Source organism: Zonotrichia albicollis, chromosome 10, assembly GCF_047830755.1.
Source record: "Zonotrichia albicollis isolate bZonAlb1 chromosome 10, bZonAlb1.hap1, whole genome shotgun sequence".
Taxonomy (NCBI): Eukaryota; Metazoa; Chordata; class Aves; order Passeriformes; family Passerellidae; genus Zonotrichia; species Zonotrichia albicollis.
This window is the reverse complement of record NC_133828.1, coordinates 36187249-36208974: the sequence shown is the minus strand read 5'-3', so window position 1 is coordinate 36208974 and position 21726 is coordinate 36187249. Positions and strand designations below refer to the sequence as shown.

The 21726-nt window shown below is 41.1% G+C and overlaps 1 protein-coding gene across 1 annotated transcript in view; it reads left to right on the top strand.

Moving 5' to 3' along the window:
* ADCY5 (adenylate cyclase 5) overlaps window positions 1–21726 on the top strand; it is a 203238-nt gene that overhangs the window by 157210 nt on the left and 24302 nt on the right. The window contains exons 8-11 of the mRNA XM_005485150.3: window positions 2871–3011; window positions 15086–15108; window positions 19505–19649; window positions 21270–21367. Coding sequence (XP_005485207.2) covers window positions 2871–3011; window positions 15086–15108; window positions 19505–19649; window positions 21270–21367 — 407 coding nt within the window. The remainder of the gene's footprint in view (window positions 1–2870; window positions 3012–15085; window positions 15109–19504; window positions 19650–21269; window positions 21368–21726) is intronic.

Below are 21726 nucleotides of genomic sequence, written 5' to 3'. Positions count from 1 at the left end.
TTAATTTTTTCTTTAATAAGCGTTGTTGTTAGCAGCAAAGTCCTATTATTCAAGATGACCTCGTAGCACATTATGTAATGTGGAAAAGCAGAAGTGCACTGTGCTTGTATGTATGTGTTTTAATCTGATTGGAAATATTGCTGAAACATTGTCCACAATCCAGTGGAAACTTCCTACAAGAGGTGTGGGGGGAAATACTGCCAGAGTTCAAGAAGCCATGGAAAATTTATGGCACCTGACCTCATGGTTAGAAACAATCTCAGAATTACATGTTTACCCATTTTCCTGTTCTTACCTCAGTCCAGATGTGTCAATAAATATGTATGAGGTCATTAATTTCCTTCAAATTCATCAAGCAGTGCTCCAGACCCACTAGCACTTGCAGCAGGTATGAGGATCACTCATGGGCTGAGAGGGGCAGTATGTCTTCATGGACTTTGGCATTAAGCCTTTTCTCAAATTCTAACCAAATTTACTAACTCATGGGGCAAAAACCTGCTGTATATCACTTTTATCATCTGTTGATGTAAAGGCATTTGTAAAGTAATCAAATAGTTTTGCTTTTATGGGTCCTCAGACTAGTTTCAACATCTGGGATTTTTTATTCCATTTGGTTGAAAACCCTCCCCTTAGTTGGAAAAAAATGGATTGACAGTGTCACATCTGTTATTGAAAAACAATATCTATTTGCTTGGAGATAATGAAACTGTATTTCCTACCAGTTTTCTGGCATCACATCATAAAAGAAAGAAGTATAACTATGAAAAAGATTGCATAACTGAAAAAAGCCACAAGAAAGTATTACAAATGATGGCAATGAGTATAAAGAGCAGCGAGTCTTAAAAAACAAAACCTCAAACCAACGCAAATCTGGACATCAAGATTTCATCACATTAATGTATTTATAGAAACATTTAAAAGAAGTCTCTCCTGGAGGTTATCCAGTGGCTCTGTCATGGTGGCTCATGGGAAACTCAGCTGGTGCCAAGTGCTGCAATTTTCAGGCTTTTCAGATGAACCAGTGGTGGGTTCAGTGTGGGGAAGAAGAGATATGGGAGGCACTTGCTGTCCTGGGGGCATCCATGTGGGAGCACCTCTGGTTCTCCTGATGGTCATCCTGCTCCCACAGGGTTTCCTTGTGACTCTACACCTGTCATCCTGGCTGGGTGAAGGTCTTTGCAGGACCACAGCTGCTCACTGTCACGGGGCCAGCTGGCTGTGGGGCACAGGGCTCTGTCCCAGGTGGCCCCGTGTCCCCAGCCCGTGGTCATGGAGCTGCAGCCCCACGTGCTCTGCAATGTTGGGTGCCCGTGTGGTGAGCTGTGGTCTCCAGGGAAAGGTTGTCATTGTAGCTGACTCTTCCTTGCAAGGAGAGAGAAGATGATTTCCCATGCTTGTCAGTCAGGCAGCTTTCTTCAGCACTGAATTTCAGCAAGCTTTTTAAAATTTCTTTTTAAAAACCCTAATTTAAGGCAGCATAGCACTTGACATTTAACTCTGTGGTTACCATGGAGATAACACCAGGTATTTTGCAAACTCCTGAAAGGTACAAGTTACACTGAATAGTGGGGAATCAAAATAAATAGATATGGAATGCAGACTCCAGGCAAGAAAAGCAGCAGACCAACTTGTATTGTCAAATAACACTTGAACCAAAACTCTAGAGTTGAAAGCAATGGAGGCTTTCTTTTTAAATAACTCATTTGTCTGGAAATCTAAAATTAACTATTAAGTCTGTTTTCTTCTCTAATGTCATTGAAGCAGCAATTCTCTTGAAAAAGTTTAATCTCTCAAGTAAGAAACAACAATCCATACCTTCTGAATTTTCAGTCTCTCCAGAGTTTGTCTGTTTTAAGCAAGGATATAGAAATTGCCACCCTTCTGAGTCAGTACAGGTCAATCACACAATCCTCCCTGAGCCAGTCTGCAGTGCAGCCTTTGCTAGGGGGACTTGTGTCCACAGAGCACATTCCTCGTGGAAACATGCCTGTCTTTTTGGCTAGGGACTATATTCAAAATAAGGAAATAATCTACCTGTTGTTGAGCCTAGTTACAGGTTCAAGAGCACTTCTGTGCTCTTGAGACTGGCAGTGAGCTGGAATGAAACCTGATATATCTGTGCTAACCTCACAGTAGGTTCCCATTGCAGCCAAGAGGCAAAGCCTTGATAGCAAATACAAAGACTCTGTCCAAACTTCAGGAGAATTTGTGTCACTGTCAAATTGGAAGGTAGCATTAGAGTTGGGAGGATCATTTTGTCACACTCTGCAATTGCATTACCCTTAACATGAGACCAGTTGTTTGCAAGATTTACATGCTTTCCTTAGCGTGTCTGGGAATATGCTCTTGCAAGTGTGGAAAATTATTTGCTTCTGCCTATGGAGAAAGGTGTCCTGTATTCCCATAGCTTCAAGGAGCTTCAAGGAGCTTCAAGGCTCCTGTTCTTCAACCAAATCACTCTGTCTGTTGTTTCTCTTCTAGATGTAACTGTTCTTTGGCTTTTTGAGGATCCTCTGTGTAGCATCTCATCTTGGAGCTGCAATTTTCTATCTGAAATTGTTGTGTTTTATTCAATTTGCTAATAAAGAAAACAGATGTCTCAATTTTTGAATACTACCCATGTTTACACAGGTCATGGTGGTTGTTCAGAACAAGTAAAGGAATAAAATGACGGGCAACATTTAGAGTAAAGTGTTCTAAAAATAAGAGAGAGATGCTGACTGTGCTTCTGATCAGTGACTGCTTTACAGAGTTCAAGGTGCCAAGCCAGCTTTTGGAGCGAGAGATCAGAAGTGAGAGATGCTTGGGGAATGACTGCTGTGTAAATGTTTGGAGATGTCTCATGCATTTCTCTGTGGTTTGTATTCCAGAAAGACGAGAAAGCCACGATAGCCAAGATGAACCGGCAGCGCGCCAACTCCATCAGCCATAACCCGCCTCACTGGGGGGTTGACCGGCCCTTCTACAACCACCTGGGAGGCCACCAGGTCTCCAAGGAGATGAAGAGAATGGTAATGCCTTGCTCTGTGGACATTAATTCATTTTCTTCTTAATAGGGTGTTATATATCCCTCCTGCTTTGTCTGAAGGTTTTTACAGCCCCCGAGGGCGTTTTCCAAATGGGGGTGGAAAATTCGACTTTGACTCCAGAAATAACAATAATGGGTACATCTGGAGGTGAGTGATTGTGAGATGAGGCACAAGGCTGTTTGAGAGGGGAAGGGAGGCTGAATGGCTCAAAGAAGGATCTTTTGTCTGACTTGTCCCACATTCTGAGCACTCATCCAGGCTGTGTGAGAAGATGTCATTATCTGCAAAAACTGCTCCATAACCCCGGCGTTCAAGAGGCATCTGACTGACATTTCTGCTAGCTCAGTACCTGCAGAGGGTTTTTGCATTGTCACAGCCAGGTGCTGTTCTCCTCTCTGTGTGCTGTGGGGCCCCAGGGATGTCACTGCCATGTTTAATCCTGGAGAACACATCCTTGAGTACATGGATTAATTGGCCTCAGGTAGCAGGCATCTTCATTTCTTTCTTGTACCTTTCACAGTCTTTCTAAATTAAAATGAACAAGAGCTAATTACCAATTCAGTTGCACTGAGAGGACTTTTATGGCTTATTTTACATAAAAGGTGTAGATGATATCTTTTTTCTCTGCAATAAAGATTAAGAAGATAGCTTATATTATAGTGGCTATTTTTAATAATAATAGAAATATTTAACACCTTTACAATTGCATGCATAATCAGATTGTTCTGTAACCTTATTTATGTTGTTTTGACCCTTCATGCACAGTTAAAAGTGTCTATTTGTTGCTCACTTTGTTGTCTATAGTCAAAGTTCTGCTCCAGGTCACCAAAGCCATTAAGTATTTAAAAAAATATATGAACATGAGATTCAATCCCACAGTTTAAAAATTTGTCATAGCTATAAGAAACTGCATATGGTATCTTTTAAAGGGAAATGCTGGCACTTTTATTAGGAGTTGGTGCTAATATTATTCAATCCTAATATCATTTTACAGTGCTAAACCAAATTTCTTAGTAATAGTAATGTTTCTTTCATTTCTCAGATCTCCAAATGAGGGCTTCTGACATGAGCATACAGATCAGTGGAACTGTGCATTTTTTTATGTGGGCTTTTCAATAGGGTGTGCTCAATGGGCATGACATTATTAGAAGAGACTAATCACACTAGCACATAATTATAATTATAAGTTTCTTTGAATAGCTTTTGAGGGGTTCTTGAAGCCTCCTGTTCAGAAACAAGGTGTATGCATGCCAAATGGTATTATGCTTCTTGGTGTTAATTACAGTTTGCCGTGTCTAGCTGGTTGTTCAGTTGGAAAAACATAATTATTTGTTGAAATACCAAGCTGAGTCCTAAAAACTTCACTGCCCCTCACTTGTAGGAGGAAAGACTTATTCTTTTTTTCCTTATCTTCAGCCTTTCTCTGTAATGCTATTTACCTTCTTGAAAATTCAGCAGCTCAGAAAGTCCCTTCTACTCAATCTGCCTCTTATATCAAGCTCTCTTTTGAGAAGCTGGTGTTGCATGCATCAGGCTGCTTCTTGAAAACCAACTGAAACCTGATTCAGATGTATTATTTTCAGGTAGACTTTTTGTTGTTCTTATGGACTGTTTTTTAAAACCTGTTATTTGCAGATTTACAGATCTGTTACATTTGAGATGCATTAGTGAAAATGCAAACATCCTCCCCGTGGCCTCCCATTTTAATATCTGCTAGATGGATATTTTAGTGATTAGAACACAGGAGCAATTTCTCCATCTCCTATCTCAACTCTGTGTAAACTTCTAATTTAAATATGCATTTTTTTGTACCACCCATCTTTGCACAGTGCTTTGTCATCTGTAGCACTGTGTTACATGTATGCTGTGTATGCTTAATGCATGCAGAGTGCATGCTGGCTGCAAACTGCCTGCTTAGAAATACAAAATGCAGAGAGACAGAAGGGGAGCAGAGCTACAGAAGCTTTTATCAGTGCTCCTCTGGGATGACATGTCATTGATCTTGGTAAGCAGCACCAGCTCTCAAACCTCCTGAAAATGTGCTCTTTGTTCCACATCACCCACCAGACCTTTTGCATATTGTTATATATAGTCTTTCTTCTTGGAAGCTGTGAACATGTAAGGTTGGATTAGTCAAAGTACTATGCCAAAGGTGGGCAGTGCAACATTGCCTTTCTCTTCAAGACCTGGAGCTCCTTAGCTCTGTAATTTCAAAACAGGTATTTATAAGGGTAATGGTGAGACTGTCCTCAGGCAGGAGCCAGGTAACATTGCAGTGATGTGCAGTTCCATTGTATTAATGTGTAAATATGAATACATGTGTGTGTAGGGAATAATAGAGATGGTTATGAAGGGCACTGGGTTTTGTCACAAATGTAAAACGTTTTGCATTTTAAAGACAACCATATTTTCAGAAAAAAAATAGACACTTTTTTTTTTTTTTTGTGGCTCTACTTACAATTCCCTGAAAGAGAATATTAAAGTTCCCTGAATTGCATTTTTGGAAGGCACTGTTATATTTAATAGAAAACAGAATTATTTTGGCCATTTTTCTTTCCAGTGAATGCTGGCTCTGGTAACTGTCTCTATTCTTAGGATATATTAGCAGTAGTCTGAGAGGAGATGGAGTAGCATCAAATGTAGCCCTTTATTCCTTTTTTCCTCCTCCTTCTCCTCTTTTGTCACATCATTCCCACGTGCTGCCATGTCTGGGCACATCACCAGTGCAGCTGGTGGGATTTGTGTGGAATGGCAGCGTGGGCAGTGACATGGGGCACCTTTGGTCCCTGCTTCTCTCCAGGTTGTGGCTCGGACCTTAACCTGCACCAGGTCCAGCAGATTTTCCGCGATGTTTCTAGTTAAAGTTTTTTCCTTGTGCACACAGGAGTTTTTTCAGACACATATGAATAAGATAAATTATCTTACATGTGTCCATGCGGTGGTAATCTAAAATGTCCTGGAAAGCAGGAGTCACTTTCCTACTCCTACCCTGGCTAGCTGGGGCCTGAGTCAAGGAGTTGCAACTGTGTCAGCTCGTCCCATCCAGCACTTTCCATGTGCACTGTTCTTCTCTCCAGACCATCACACATCCTTCTTTTGCCCTTCCCATTGCTTAGCAGTGGCCTTCCTCCCCCTGCAGAGCCTGCAGGGAGGCAGCAGCCCGGACCCATCAATGCTGCACACTGCTGATGCTGACCTCCATTAGCTGCTGCAGGAGCCCCAGCCCTGAACAAACTGGTTACTGTGCAGGGGAAGGTCAGACCCAAATGCCCTGGGAGGGCCAAGAGCCCTGCCCTGAGCTGGCAGCCTGTGCTGGAGCCCTGCTCTGGGAGCCCAAGGGGCTGCAGGGGCTGGGGGCAGCTCCAGGGCAGGGGAACCTGCACAGCGTCAGCTCAGGGCTGCACACAGAGCAGGAACTGAGCCACAGCCTGGCACAACAGCAGAGCTGCTTGCTGTTTTTATTGCCTTTTGCAGCTTGTCTTCTCGTTTCCTAAACAAAAGCAATCAGTCCAGCACCAGTGACTGTATCTCTCTGGAAATGGAGACTTTTGTGCTGCTCATTCCCCCAGGTCTCCATACACCAGCCTTGCCTTCCCCACTGTCTCTCTAGTCCAGTTTGTAATTGCAAGAGGGTCAAAAATAAGTGAACTTAAAAGCATTTGAGAGAGTACAGGTATATTTATAGCTAGTACAATATTTATACACCACTGAGAAATACTTTGCTTTTCCCAGTATATATTTCAGAGCGCTTTTATAAATATTGATGAATTTTAGACTTCTGGAAATAATACTCGTGTCTCAGTTTTCATCAGCAAAACAAAATTGCTATTAAAGAAAAACCAATTTGGGGATTGTAGTCAACTGTAAACTGAAAGAGGTTTGTTGTAAACAGCAATAAAAAGGGAAATGTTGATACTTTCCAAAATTACAGGGCTGTTCTAGATGACAAATTATTTTCTTGCATCTTTTACTCTGCTCAACATTATTAAGTTTGTATCCAGAAAAGCACATCCAGTTTGGGATTACAATAATTTAGGAGATGTGGATGAGTTAGAGATAATCTAGTGGACAAAATTCCAAATAAGCAGAGTTTCAACAGTGTGTCCTCTGAAAATGTTGAAATTTTGTGTTTGCTCTAACCTAGAAGGGAGAAGACTGATTAGAAATAAAAGTCTTCAAATACAGGAATGTTTATAAGGACAAAAAAATAATGATAAATCATTCTCCATGACTGTAAAGGGCAGGTTTAAAAATAATCATCCTAATTTGCTGAAATGAGGGTCTAAATTAAGAAAAAAACTTAGATGCAAGGAAAGGCTGTATAAGAAGCTTGTGAAATCCCTGATTTTCATGAACAATTTCTAATTATTTTATTCAGGGCTTTTAAGTCTGGAATGACATCACAAAATCCTTTGCAAATATTGAAACAATAAGGTTAAAAAGACTCTATTAGGAGAATGTATAGGGAATAAATAATATATGAATAATATGAGATACATGTGAAGATTTTAGAAAGTTTATGATCTGGGCATGGAGCTTCATGCATCAATCTCCCCCCTTTGTACAGGAGCCAGCTGTACCCCCAACATTGCTGACAGAGACTTGTCTGGCCCTTGTTTAAAGACCTGAAAGGATGGAAGGTCTTGCTGGGCATTCTCTTCAACAGTTTTATGATTTTTGTTGGTGTTTTACTTCACATGTCCTCACTTCAGTTTGAAACCATGGTGCTGCATGAGCTACTCACAGTAGATAGAAGACAGTTTATTTTTCTCTCCTTTACAATTACCTTCTCTGTGGTTGAAGACTATAACCATGTCTCTGCACAGCTCTGATTCTCTCATCAAGTTTGTTCCCTGGTTGCAATACTGGTTTCAGTCTGACCATGCTTCTTTCATGAGTCTGGGTACAGCTAATGAAACATTTAATTTGCAGTGAAATTGTGTATGAAGTCAATGTTAGTTACAAAGTAAAAAACTGACATAAAATCAAATAGAGATTATATATATATGTAGGAAATACTACTGCATGCAGATGTTAAAGATGTGAGACAAGGTTATAAAAATGGATCCTGGCTGGCATGATAAAGGGAATCAGTCCTGATTCCTTGTGGTGCTGCTCAGACCTCTGCACGTCCTTCCACGTGATATTTCATTGCTTGGTGTTTGTTTTCTAATGAAACTGCACACATCTACAAGCTGGGTCATTCAACAATAATATAATTCTTTGTCCTGTTCCCCCTGTCCTAAATCAAACAGTTCTTTGCATTTTGCATTGTTAATACAGCTCATTTCCTCTCTTTATGTCTTCAAGTTGCCCTTACAATAGATCTTGATACTTGGAAATAAAAACTGGGGAACAGGTGCCTCAGTGGAACAGATGCCATAGCTGGTTCTGTGCCAATTCTACCTCTAAAATATCAGAAGTAATGAAAATAGAAAATAAAAGCTCCATAGGACAAGTTTTCCTCAGTCAGCTCTGTCAAAGAGAATGGGATTTGAGTCCATGAATTAGGCACTGAGGGTTCACCCTCCTCTGAAAGGTTTCATTTAACTGCAGGTCACCATTATCCTCTTTTCCAGCAATCATCTGCTAAATCTGGTAATTGCAACACTGACGTCAGCAAAGCTGGGCAGGGGCCCCCAATGGAGAAGAATTTGACCCACTATTTTTTCACTGCTATTGTAGTAATTTAACTTGTAATCAAGCTGGGAGAAACTCACAAAATCCTTTCTGCTGTAATCTCCACATATTGCTGTAGATCTGGGAGGAAATTGTTAGACTAGTCTGGGTTTTATAGAGCCAGTTTGGTTTTGATAGCTCTCAAACAGCAATGGGAGGAATCCCATCCAGCAGTTATGCTGTGTAATTGCTTTGGTGCTCACCTGAAAAAAGGGTTTCCTGATTCACGTGATCCATGGGATCTCACATAAATGACTGGGTGTACAATGTACATTGCTCAAATTGTCAGAGGCTTTACACTGTTTGATATCCTCATCTGCTAGCCTTTTATTCTAGCTGATCAGGACTTGCAATCATCCTTGATTACTTCTTTAAAAGAGGGATAAGAATCTCTCTTTTAAAGAACTAATCAATGCAACAGCAGATCTGCAGCTGCTATTGAGAAACCTAGACAGAGTTTGATATTTGCTTGGAAGCCTTGCACTGATAATTTTCCCACCATTCAGTACCCTTTTCTAGAATAAATTTTACTCGTATGGGAAAGGTCATTTGGATTGAGACAGTACTAAAATGTGTCAGACTGGTTTTGATTGGGACTAAATTTAGCCTGCAGAAATAAAGATACAATTCCCTTTTATTCACAGAAACACTTCTTCCAATGTTCATGGAAGCATTGCACAGGTGGATTTGTGGCACTTCCCAGAATGATTTCCAAAGCTTCCTCGAGCAGGCACTAAGCCTTAATGTCAAAATGCTGCAGGTCAGGTTTGGGTCTGGGTTTCTGAGAGGGTGAGCAGCTCTGGCCAGCACCAGTGGGCAATTTCAATTAAGGCTGGTTAGGCTGGGATCCAGTCTGTCTGTATCTGATTAGAAGGCAAACAGTAGTTTCTGGAGAAGTTTGTGGTGTTTATCATCATTTGGAGAGTAGACATGGAAGGGCAGAGATTATGGAGCCAGGAACTGATTCAGAGCATTTCTAGGACTGCTTATTTTTATGTCTGTTTTGCAAGTTCTAAAAACTGTTCACAAATGAGGCACAGAACCAGAAACCATTTCACTTGAAAATGTGACCTTTGTACTGGAGATATTTGGATTCAGAGTTCACAGAAAACTGTGAGCAACCTGCACTTTTCAGAGGTGTGAGTTCAGAGCCAGAAGTTAATTAAAAGTAAGGTAAAGAAAGCCTATTTCAGCCAAAGTAACCTCTTGTGATCTATAGATTTAAATCTGATGGCCCAGATAAATTCATGGCATTGGCCAGGTCTGGTCTGCCAGCTGAGGACTGTCTACAGAATCATTTTGAGCTGAAGAAAACAGAGGGTTTCACCATCTGTGGCCAGTGCCGTGGAATTAAAGTCTTTTTATCAAGTGGGGTGGGCTGCAGAAAAGGAGCACTTCAGCTTTCCTTTTCAGACCTCATTAGTCTCTGTTCCAGCTATAGCAGACACACTCATCATTTAATCTGTTTCATAAACTGGTTTTCTGCCAGTCTGTTGTTCTGCACTTAGATGCTTGTTAAATATCCTTCCTATCTGGCTTTATTCTTTCTGGACTCTGGAAACAGAAATTGTGTTATTTTTGGCTTGAGCACTTTGAAGTCCTTCAGTTTTGCTTCTGCATTTACACCTGACAGCATCTATCTTCATAGCCTTGTCTTTTTGACCACAGGGACAAAGCAGAAGGTACAACAGTGCTGAAAATAGATGTGAATAATTAGTTTTGTGGTAGACCCAAAGTCAGTTTGTTTTTATCAACATCTACTCTCAGCCTGTCACTCTCCATTTCTGGTTTCCACGGTCCCTGTCTCTGGGAAGCACCTCTGCAAGTTGGCCTTAACTCTTACAAAGCTCATTTTGTCCCTAAGTCCAAAGTTATTTCGATTTCTGCTTTAACATCATGTAAGTTCTATTTTGACTTTGTTCTGGAGATGGAAACAGGGTAAGAAAATTCAGTTTCTTTGTCATTTTTGCTCCCAAGATCTTTGCTGGAGTTGAGAACGAAGTTTTTAAGGGTGGAATTTATGCTTCCCACACACATTGCCATTAAGAAGGTCATGAAGCTCATCAGCCCCTCTACTGCCTCATTTTTGGAGTTAAATGAAAAGTTAAAAGCATATAAAATCTACTCTACTTTTCTTTGCATATTTACGATATGTTAATAATTGCAGCCAGTGTTCTCAAAGTTAGAATTATTATTTCTAATCGTTCTTGATTTGAAGTGTTATGGTGTAGCAATCAGCTTGTCATGTCTTTGACAAACACTTTGTCATTCTATTTAAGGAATCAGTTTTAATCTTCAAAGAAAAGGGCTTAGTTAATTTAGAAGTCAAGCAGAGAGATGGCAGTCATATGAGCTTTTAGCACAATAGATATTCATAAAATATCCCCCATAAAGTAGTAAGCCTTAGGGGCCATAGGGACTGAGGCAGTAATATTCCCTCTTTTCTTCCTCCTGCACATCTACTCCCACTGAGGATGTCAGTGTGGATTCTGAGTCACCTGACCTGCCATAAAACAATAAAGCTTTTTAAATAATCTCCTGTAGGAAAGACAAAAGAGCAGAGCCTTGAAGGGAGTTGATTCAGCTGAGTTTGGGTTGTTCCTGAAGTCAAAGAGGGGACTTGTCTTAGTCTCAGAGGAATTATTAAATGCTATTACCTTTGCTTTTGCAATCTGATGGCAGAGTAATAAAGCTTCCTGGGGGAATGAGAAAAACACCAGTATCAGGGATATTTAAAATGAGACTGAATAAAATTTGCATGAGGTCCTATGTGCAGCAGTCCATTAGTACTGTGCTGTGGTCAGACCTATCTCATGCCTTATGGTCTCTTCTAGAAGGAAGGAATTTTGGCCTGAACAAGGGCAACTTTATCATCATGATTATGGAGCTATCCTTGAACTCCTGCAAACTCCTATCTGTCTGATCCTTGTAGCCACCATCACTTTTGTCACTTTCATCCCTACTGACAATTCCCAGCCTTTTCTTCATAGCTCCCTAGAAAACCACTGGCATTGTTTCAACCTGCTGGGTACAAATCCATGAGCAGCCAAGAGGGGATTTATCTTCTTAACTCCAAGAATTGGTTATTCCTCTTCCTATCCCTTTACAATCCCTCTCCTAAATGACAGGCATCTCATTTTTATCAGCTTTTTTTTGGGGGGGTGGTCAGATTTCTGTATATGTTTGTGCAGAAATGCCAATTTTGACATATCTCCGTGCAGCAGTACCCAAACAGGCTGAGCCCAGCCCCAGCCCAGCTGTCCAACTTCCAGTGGATCACATGAGGTGTGCTGAACAGTGCCTTTAGCCCCTCGTATTTGGAAGTTTGGCCACCAGATTATGAGTAGGAATGAAGAAAAATCCATCTAGACCCTATTCCTGCAGGCTTGGTTGTGTGTTTATCCTGTGTATAACACAGACCATGGCAATTGATGGGAGGAGCCTTACTCTGAGCCATGACCTGGAGCAAAACTCCTGAAGGTACTAAACTATTTGCCAGCTGGGGAGAAGGAAAAAAGACCAATATGTCATTAGTGCTCAAGCCTTGTGCACAGGGAAGGAAATAATCTGAAGTGCAGATTCTTCAATGAACCGAGCATGCCCGCAAGAGTGGGAGAGGTGAAAGCACATTAACCAAAACCCAGGGGGAAATCTCACTCCCAACTCAAAGCAGGGTGAGCAGCATGACCCTGAGCACCTGATCACCTCCTCTGCCTGAAAGGATTCTTGGTGAGTGAGTGAAAGAGGGATGCTTTAGTGGAGAGGGAGGAAAAGCTCTGGTCATAGCCAGGTCCTAGAGGTGTATTTGCTTTATATCCTGGCAAAGTCTTCCAGTGCAAATAAGATATCCTGTAATAAATGACCAGGTTTTAAGAAGCTGTGTTTAAGGATTTTCTTCCTAAAATAATCCCACAGACCTTTCTCTAGAACAATTCCATTTTTGGCAATTCTGCTTGAAGAATCTTTAGTATGAAATGGGAGCGTTTGAAGTGAATCATTTAATTTGCTTAACTTAAACAGGTTCCTACAACATTTAATTTTAAGCTGATTCTCTCTAATTAAAGTTCAAGTCACTCTTAAATATTTAGCCTTGTTAAATGAAGATCCAGGAAAGAAATTATGATAGTCTTTTTTTTTCTGCTTTACTTGAAATATGTGGTTTTTTGGTCTTTAGTTTTGAAGCACCAGTTTAATTTGTGTTACCATCAAGAATAATTTCCAGAATTTCAAATACAATTTAGTATTGTAAATTGAAAAGCTAGATCAATTAATTCTCTTTTATTTTAGAAACTTTCCTTGTAACAGTTTTGCTGAGGGAGAGAAGCAGAGCAGAATCAAACTCCATATGGGTTAAGTGTTCACTCATATAAATGGCCAGTTAAATATTATCCATACTTGAAATATTGGGGAAATTTTTGAGGATATGCTTGCTGAGGTGCTCTAGTAACTTGACTTGGTCAGCCTGTGTCCTCAAACTTGTGCATCCCAAAGGCAGGAGTGTGAGATCTGTGTTTAGTTTGAGGAATTCAGTGGGATGGAGGGTTACACAGTTGGTGGTGAAAATCAGACCATTTTAGGGGACTCTCCCACTGCACTCAGACATCCAGTTCCCAACTGTCTAAGCTTGAAAAAGTGACCTTCATATCTGTCTAATAAAATACTGGCTGTTTTCTCATCCCTTCCCTCTGCTTATTTCTTGGCTGGTACCTATTCATGTTCAGTTGACTTTTTTTTTTTTTTCCCCCAGCCTAACCAGACAAATTAGTGAGCATTTTGTCTCCATGATTAATCAGTGAGCTTTCAGTTTTGGCACTGTGTGGTAGGATTACTTAGACGATAAATAAATAAATCAATCAGATATTTCTGACAACTGTAAAATAATTAGGCAAAAGAAGAAGGAAAAAAAACACCCAACAAAAAGTTGAAAAGTACTTTTTTTTTTTTACTTTAATAACTAGCCATGCTAACATGCTAATCAGCATTATTATTTCCTTCTTCCCACTGAATCTGCTGGTGGCTGTGACATGGGACTGAGAGACTTCCTTGATCTGAATTTTCGATGGGTTAAGTTGGAGTGGCCGTTTCTGTTTAGGAGTGTGGTTTTAGTCTGAAACAAAGTATGCAAAAATGGGAATTGCTCTCTCAGTGAATCACAGTCCTGGCTGCTGACCTGAGTGACAGACCTCAGTTTTTCCCTCTGGCAAAGCTGGTGTGTTGGCTTTCCTTCTGCCATGTGGCCACACTGCTAATGCACTGCAAGGGCAAAATCTGTTCTCATTTAGTATCTGGTCAATGTTGTTGTTTCTGATGGTTTTGGACAAGGCCCCTGTGGGAAGACTTTTGCCCAAAGATGTTTGATTTTCCACAGTCAGGATGGATTTCAGTGTGCTGCCCCCAGAATGGCTGCTGCTGCAGGTCCGGCAGCTGGAATATCCTCACGTGCCCTGAGCAGTTTTGGCCTGAGGTCTCTGGGAGAAAAACAAAAGCCATTCTTCATATCTCCCAGCTACATTTGTTTTATGTTTTGGAACACAGGGTACAAACTCTGTGCCTTAGTATTTGACCCTATTTGTCAAATATACAACTTTTCTTAACTACAGTTAAATTTAAGCCAAGATGTCAGAGGGCACATTTTGTTTCAACCCATGCAAAATGGCAATTTTGATGTAATTTGGTCTGTTAGGTATGTTAATGCTAAGCAAATAAACTTTTGCCCCCATATAAAATTTTGTCTAAGGCCTTCTAGCCATGACAACTATGGATGACTCATAAATACTTAATCCATTCAGGTGGTCCTGAAAGAATTGTGAATATTTGGGCTATTGCAAATAATATAAATAATTCCTGAAATCTCATTCAAGAAAACATGTTGTGTGTGTGCATGTGATGAGGGGAGGAGCAGGGAGACCCCTGGGAGAGATGAAAACCAAAATGAATCCATTGGGTTTAGCTGAGCCCTGACATAAAGAGATGCAACCTTGTTGAATACAGGGGTTGATTCATGTTATTGTTCTGAGTTTTGTTTCAAGCAAAACACATCCTCAGTTACAATATCAATACAATTTCCATTGTATCATTTGTAATGGTGACTGCTGAAAAGAAGACACATGAAATAAAGTGTGCCAGCAGTCAGCTGAAACATTTCCTTTATCTGCACTTCCATGAATTTATATCTGAAGGAATGTGTTTATCCAAAGCTGCTCTGTCTGCCCGCTGGCAGGGCTGCACAAAATATTGTTGTGGGTGGGAAAAGCTGTCCATCCACACCTAACAAATGAGTGCCCTGAAAAGTCCCCTGTGAAATCTGTTCCCGGGATGCTTTGTGTTCTCAAGGTCAGCCTGTTTGCTCACCCTTGTGCTCTTTTCCTTTCTTTCAGGGTTTCGAGGACCCCAAGGACAAGTAAGCAAATTTACTTCTGTCATACACTGTTATGTTTACACGTTTGGGATTTTTTTCTCATATTAAAACAGGACAAAAATTGATGCCCGGAAGCCAAAAATAATTCTTGGGCTCCCCAGAGGTTTGTCCTGGAGGGACAGCCAGCTGAGGGCACAGGATTGACTGATGTGCATTCAGAACAGCTACTGCCCTCAAAACATTTATTTGTTTGGTGCTTCTAACTTGCTTTTATAATTAAAATGCTTTTGCTGCACTTCCCCTTGCCCCAAATAATCTCCACTCTTTGAAAATAACCCAAGACAAAATCTTCTTCTAAAGTATATACAAGTGTTGGACATCTCCAATAAGAAAAGTTTATGTGTGTATTGAAATGCCTGTATAATTTCTGAGTTTGTTTATGTTTTATATTATTCATTATTGCATATTACTTATTTCTGCATATAAAAATAAACTCAGAAATGATAACTTGTTTGAAAAAGTAAATTCAAAGTTTAATGGTCTAAAATATAGCCAAATTTTAGCAACATTTTCATTTTTTTTTCCTAGAGAACTTTAGAGAAATTGTTAAAACAATTTAATGAGAGTTATATTTTGAAAATTTGCCTTTGGAGGAAAAAGCCCAAACACATTCATGTTTTAACTTCTACAACTGGACAAAACAAAAGAATTTCCTGTATTGAAGTTGTTTAGAATAATTTCATGTTCAGTCCTGCTGAATGGCATTAATTACAAGCTTGCTTAGAGCGAGTCAGGCAACAGTAGAGGAGACTGATGCCTAAATTATGTTGCTGTTGCTCTTTGTCATGTTTCTCAGGCTGAGTGGATTTCTGTGAGCTGGGACAGGTAAATGCTTCTGTGAGCTCTAGGCATCCAGCTGTGGGAAAATTCACATTATGGTGGAGAGCAGCTGCATAAATGGAAAGTGATAAGTTTGAACATGGCAATATTAAGAGTCATTCTCTCCTTCCCTTGCCCTTCCCTGCAAACTGGATTTTTGTAACATTTAGCTCTGGGCACCCTGGGATGTTTCTCTGGTCTCACTGTTCACTGTTTCCTGTTGTATCCAGGGATGTTGGGAAATTCCATTTATGTTAGATATGCTTTGGGCAGAAAAGAGTTAACAGATTACAACAAAATAATAGGAATACAGAAATTTTCAGTATCTCTCATGAAATGGTATTTTTCCTCATAGTTTCTGCTAGAAAACACAGAAATCAGCTGCCTCAGTGCTGGTCCACAGCAGAGCCACTCAACAGCTGAGGAACAGCATCTCCTCTGTTGCTCCAAGGGCCATAATCTCTGTTCTCCATCCTATAGTTTGAAAGGTTCCTTGGGCTGTTACAGCCAATAGCTGAGCTGTCTCACTCAGGGTGGTGCCAGCTTATTATACAGATTTCAGGATTTTTGCATTGCTGTTCAGTACCAAAAGAAGCTTTTACTTGCCTCTGATTCTCTTTATCCAGAAATCTGTTTAACTCAAGTACAAAGATTTGGCAAAAATAAATCTCTAGCAGAGTATGTTCATGGTGAGGATGGTTAAAATTAGATACCTAAACCATGTCAGGTCCTGAGGCTGTTCCTTCATGTGCAGAAATACTGCGGGTCAATACTTTTGTCTGGCAGCAAGGGAAGATGTGGGCAGCACACATCCCTGAAAACAGGACCAAACCTCATGTGCATGAGTGCAGGTTAAGTTACTCAACCTAAGCATGAAGCATTTAAAATTATGGCATTCATGTAGTTTTGGCAGTGGTCACACTCTGCATTGGCAGAGAATAATTAAATCAGCAGCACATTTTTGGACCACTCTGAAGCCAGAATCTCTGGGTTAATTGGTAGCATTCACATTTGAAAAAGTTGCTACAAGCTCTTGTTTGTGCTGTTCTGTCCCTTGACACAATTTTCTGTTGGCTACATTTGAAGAAACCTCGGCACTGCTTTTAGGATGTGTTTTTGGAAGTTTCATGGCAGCCTGAAATCCTCATTCCACCCTCCCCTCCATCAACCATAGTATATCAAAAGGCATTTTGACATATGAATTTCATTAATCTATGGCAGTAGCTCAGCTCTGACTTACAGGCACTGCCTCCAGGGCACTCCTTAGAACTGGGAACTTTAGTATGCCAATTTAAAATTACATTTATGCAAATGTACCCAAACTTGCTGCACTGTAATTTAGCTTGGGTACAATGGGCTGTGAAAGTCACCTGAACAGCTGAGGCTGTGCGAGATGACTGAGCTTCCCTGCAGTTGGTGAGAGGGTGGCTGCCCACTGCCAATGTCCCAGCAAGGCAATTTCAAACCTGCTGGGGTAACTCCAGACAGCCTGCAAGCTTGGAGCTTATTGTAGCATTAGAAACACCCTGAGCAGTAAAACAACCTAGTACAGACCTGCAGGCAGCTGAGGTGGACACCAAGCAGGCAGGTTCTTTCCCTTTACATCCTCCTGAGTGGCATTTTCAGACCGGAACTGGAAATGTGAGTGCTCTTTGCCAGCCGCTGGGCTGCCCCTGGGCTGGGTTGCAGCGCAGAGTGCATCCCGTGTGCGGAGCGGGAAAGTGGGAATGGCCCCAGTGTGTACAAACTCACAGGGCCTTGGAAGGCATTCTGTAAATACAAAGCCTAATGATTTCCTTGCTCGTTTTTATGAGCCCAGAAGACGCTGCAAGGACTGAATGAAGCGAAGCAGCATCCCCTTGAATGCTCAAGCAGATGTACTTCCCCTGAGGAAGTAAATTGAATGTCCTGACCTTGTAGGAAAACAAAACCACTTTTATTTTCAAAGCTGTTTATATGAATTTCTAGGAACTAAATAACTTCTAGAGCCCCAAATTAAAAAATTCTTTCCCCCAACCCCTTTGATACTAAGGTTGGCTAAAATGGAGATTATACCTTGAGACAAACTAGGCTTGTAACTGCTGTATAGGCACTGAGTAGATGCCACTGCTGTGCTGTCATGACCCAGCTGAGGTGCAGACACATTTAGCTTGCTAGCTGGGTCAAGGAGTGGTAGAATGGAAATGAGCAGATAGACCTGATTTATTTTTCGCTTCTTCTTAAAATCTGATCCAGTTTTGCAGAAAGCTTTGAAAGAGCCTTCCTTTTGGAAAGGAACCTTTAACTTTTAAAACAGAGTCACAATCTGGTTTGTGAGCTGCTTTCCAGCACAGCCTTACCTGTGGGAGCCTGCTGGCTGCAACACAGAGTGCATTGTGTGCTCTGGTGCAGTACAAATGAAACAGGGAAATAAAGCAGAGTACTTTTCATTGTGCTTGTCAGACCCCAGGATTTTTCCTCCAGAGCTGGGGAGGGTCACACAGCAGGAGCCCAGAGCTGCTGTGGCACCCTGAGGTTTGCACACAGAAATAGTTATCTGCTGCAATATACCCCAGTGCAAGGGAGGGGCATATTCCAGTGGATAACTATTGGCAAACCCTGGGGATAACCTGGGCAATCATGCAAGCAGAGCAGAAAAACAGCACTTCAGGATTAGCTTTTAATTTCTGCCTATAGCTTGTCTGAGGGCAGGCCATTAAAGTGACAGCATCAAGTCATTAAAATACTGTTAGATTTTAAAAATAACTAGAATCTGGGGAGGTGCTTCAGGTTTCCTCATCCTCAGCGCAAAATGCCTCAGGACAATTAAGTTTACAGTGTTATTTTTTCTCAACAGTTTTTGAAAATCAGCTTCATTTTTCTCTAGCTGGAGCAGAGATTCAGAAAAACAGTGGCACAAAATATTATAATCTTGTTCCACATATTTAGAAAGCAGAATCAAATTTGTATTTTTTTTTGTTGCCTTTTTCTTTTGCAACCTTTCCTTAAGTAAATATCTTGTAAACAGATTTTTCTTTCTGTTTTATGCTTTATACTCATAAGTAACTGTGTGAAGGAGAGTCAGGCCACATTTTTTCCTCAAATGTTTGTTCTGTAAACAATTTTTTCTCAAAAAGGGAAAATTGTTCAAGTTTGGAAATTTTTTAAATAATATTTACAGAAATTGTTATTAGAAAGCATGAAATATGACTGGAGGCATAAATCATTTTTTTCAGTGCAGGCACTAACAGCTACAGCAGTAGAGCGGTGCAGGGAAGGATAAGTCAGAGGACAAGGAGAAGGAGGCTACCCAGTGGTTTTAGATAATGAGGGATGGAAATGAGACCTGAGTGCAAGGAATGTAGTATAGAAACAGGGCAAATAAATAGAAGCCTTGTAGTAATGGCTCAGGACTGGCAGTGAGCTCTAGAGCTGGTACCACTCCCTCTCTGCTCCCAGTCCCTTTCCCAGCTGGAGCAAAATGGCATTAACCTCCAGCTCATTATGCACTGCAATAACACACGGTGCAGAGGCAGAAATCATCTTGTGCTCTTATGCTCCCTTTCCATGGCATCCCCAGGAGCACCCAGGAGAGCATGAACCCAGAGGATGAAGTGGATGAGTTTCTGGGCCGAGCCATCGACGCCAGAAGCATCGATCGGTTACGCTCGGAGCACGTGCGCAAATTCCTCTTAACATTCAGGGAGCCTGACCTGGAGAAAAAGGTAACGCTGTCCAAAAACCATTGCAGTGGGTCAGCCAGGCTTGTTAGGAGTTTCAATTCTCCTGCAGTAGGTCAGGCTGTTATATCTAGGGTTTAAGCTGTGGTTTGGGTGCTGGAGGTGGGGTTGTGATTTTAAAAAATCCATACTTCTTCATGGAAACTTTAATATAACTTGTCCTAAAAAAATCACACTGGCCAGGAAAGCCATTTCTATCAGACACACATGAATGTGCAGTGATAAGCAGTAAAGGGAATCCAGAATAAACCAGGTTTTTTTTCTCTGACTTTGAGACTTCAAACTGAGATTGCAGTCACCCCTTATCTCCTTCAAATCACTGGAGAAACCCATTTCAGCCTACCTAAGCTCCTCTGGAGGGACTCCTCCTCTGGAGGGACTCCTCTGCCCTTTGTCCCCATAGAGCCCCAAGTACTATTAGGGCTCATTGGGATGCAGTCTGTACCCTGGGTATTTTTAGGAGCCCATTTTAAGCAAAAAATAGTTCTCTATCCCACAAATGTGAGAAAGGGGAGTAACAGACCTCAAGCTCATGAGCAGTTGATTTCATCCTGATCTGGTTTTAGATATTGCTGTCAGGCAAAGACCATTTCTCTGACTATATAGTAGAGACTATCCATTATCATCAGCTCTAGATGGCTGCAAAGTTAAATTTCCAAGTCTAATTTCTAAGTCTAGAGGTACCTGGATGACATTATTAAAGGTACCATGAGAAATGATGGGTTTAATTGCACAAAGGAAGTAATCCTTTTTTTCTTTCATTTTTTATTCAAGCACATATCCTTAGGATGCTCGAGTGGTCTGTGTGTTAAACTCATTATTCCATGGAAAACACTTCATAATAAGTCTGCACTAATTATTTTATAATTTTATTTAGAAACAGTCTTTCCTTGACAAGAATGACTACCTATTACAAAAGCAGAGCTATTGAGGATTTACAGCTGTTCAATGAATCAGTGTGGGACTGGATAAAAGCTCTAGCATGTAATTTCCCCCCACTCCTCCTCTTCAATTTTATAGCTGAAAACTGCCAGGGAAATTAGTGGTTCACCTGTTCAGAGCACCTTTTATTTTGTGGTTCAAACACTGATATGGTCTGTGCTGAGAACTGAGCTCCAAGCTAAAGAAAGCATCTCTGGGAATGGGGTGCAGCTCCCACGTGGCTGACACGATGACAAGAAGCTGGAAGGAGTGACTGTGTGACAAGCACAGCAGCCCTGCACTGCCATTAAAATAAGTCAAGTCATCTGCACAAATGCAAGGTTTCCTCATCAGCAGCATTTGTCCCTCTTGGAGGAAACTTCCCATGCGAGAAGTTTAGGTCTGATGACAGTGACCTAGAATCTTGGTCCCAGATAATGCATCTCTGTTCCTCTCATGCAAGGGGCAGCTGGTGAATCCTCTCTTCACCCAGCTGTGTGGGTTTCTGCCCTGGCCTTTGGGCCTGTTCTTGCCCTTACGGATTGCCTGGGAGAGAAGGGGAGCTGGGAATGTTGTTTTATACCAGCACTGCTTTCCAAGGACCTAGACAAAAGCCAAGTAAGAAGTTTTTTATGGCAGCCAGTCAAATTTCCCACTAACATAATAACTGTGTTTTTTTTGCAGTACTCCAAGCAGGTGGATGACAGGTTTGGAGCCTATGTGGCTTGTGCCTCCCTAGTCTTCCTCTTCATCTGCTTTGTTCAAATCATAATCGTGCCACAGTGAGTACCCTTTCATGCCTTTGTTCCCATCTGCTCCCCTCCTCTATTCCAGCCTACTTTTCTTTGTTTTTTCCTTGAAAATTCAGAACTCCAAGGGGAAGAGAAAAATCCTTAAATAATTCATGCTCAAGTGATGCATGGTGCTTATTGTTTTCACCCATTTCTAGTGCAGATTAAAACCTCCTCACTGGCATGTGAGGATTTCTGTTTCCCCGAAGTGATTTCTCTTATAATTTACCTTGGTCTTAGGAAATTCAGTTTAGCACATTTATAAGCCTGTGGAAAACAAATATCACTGAGTAGGAGGGATTGGCTGCCAAGGCATAGCACACACTCACAGCACAAGGCTGGGCTGCCCT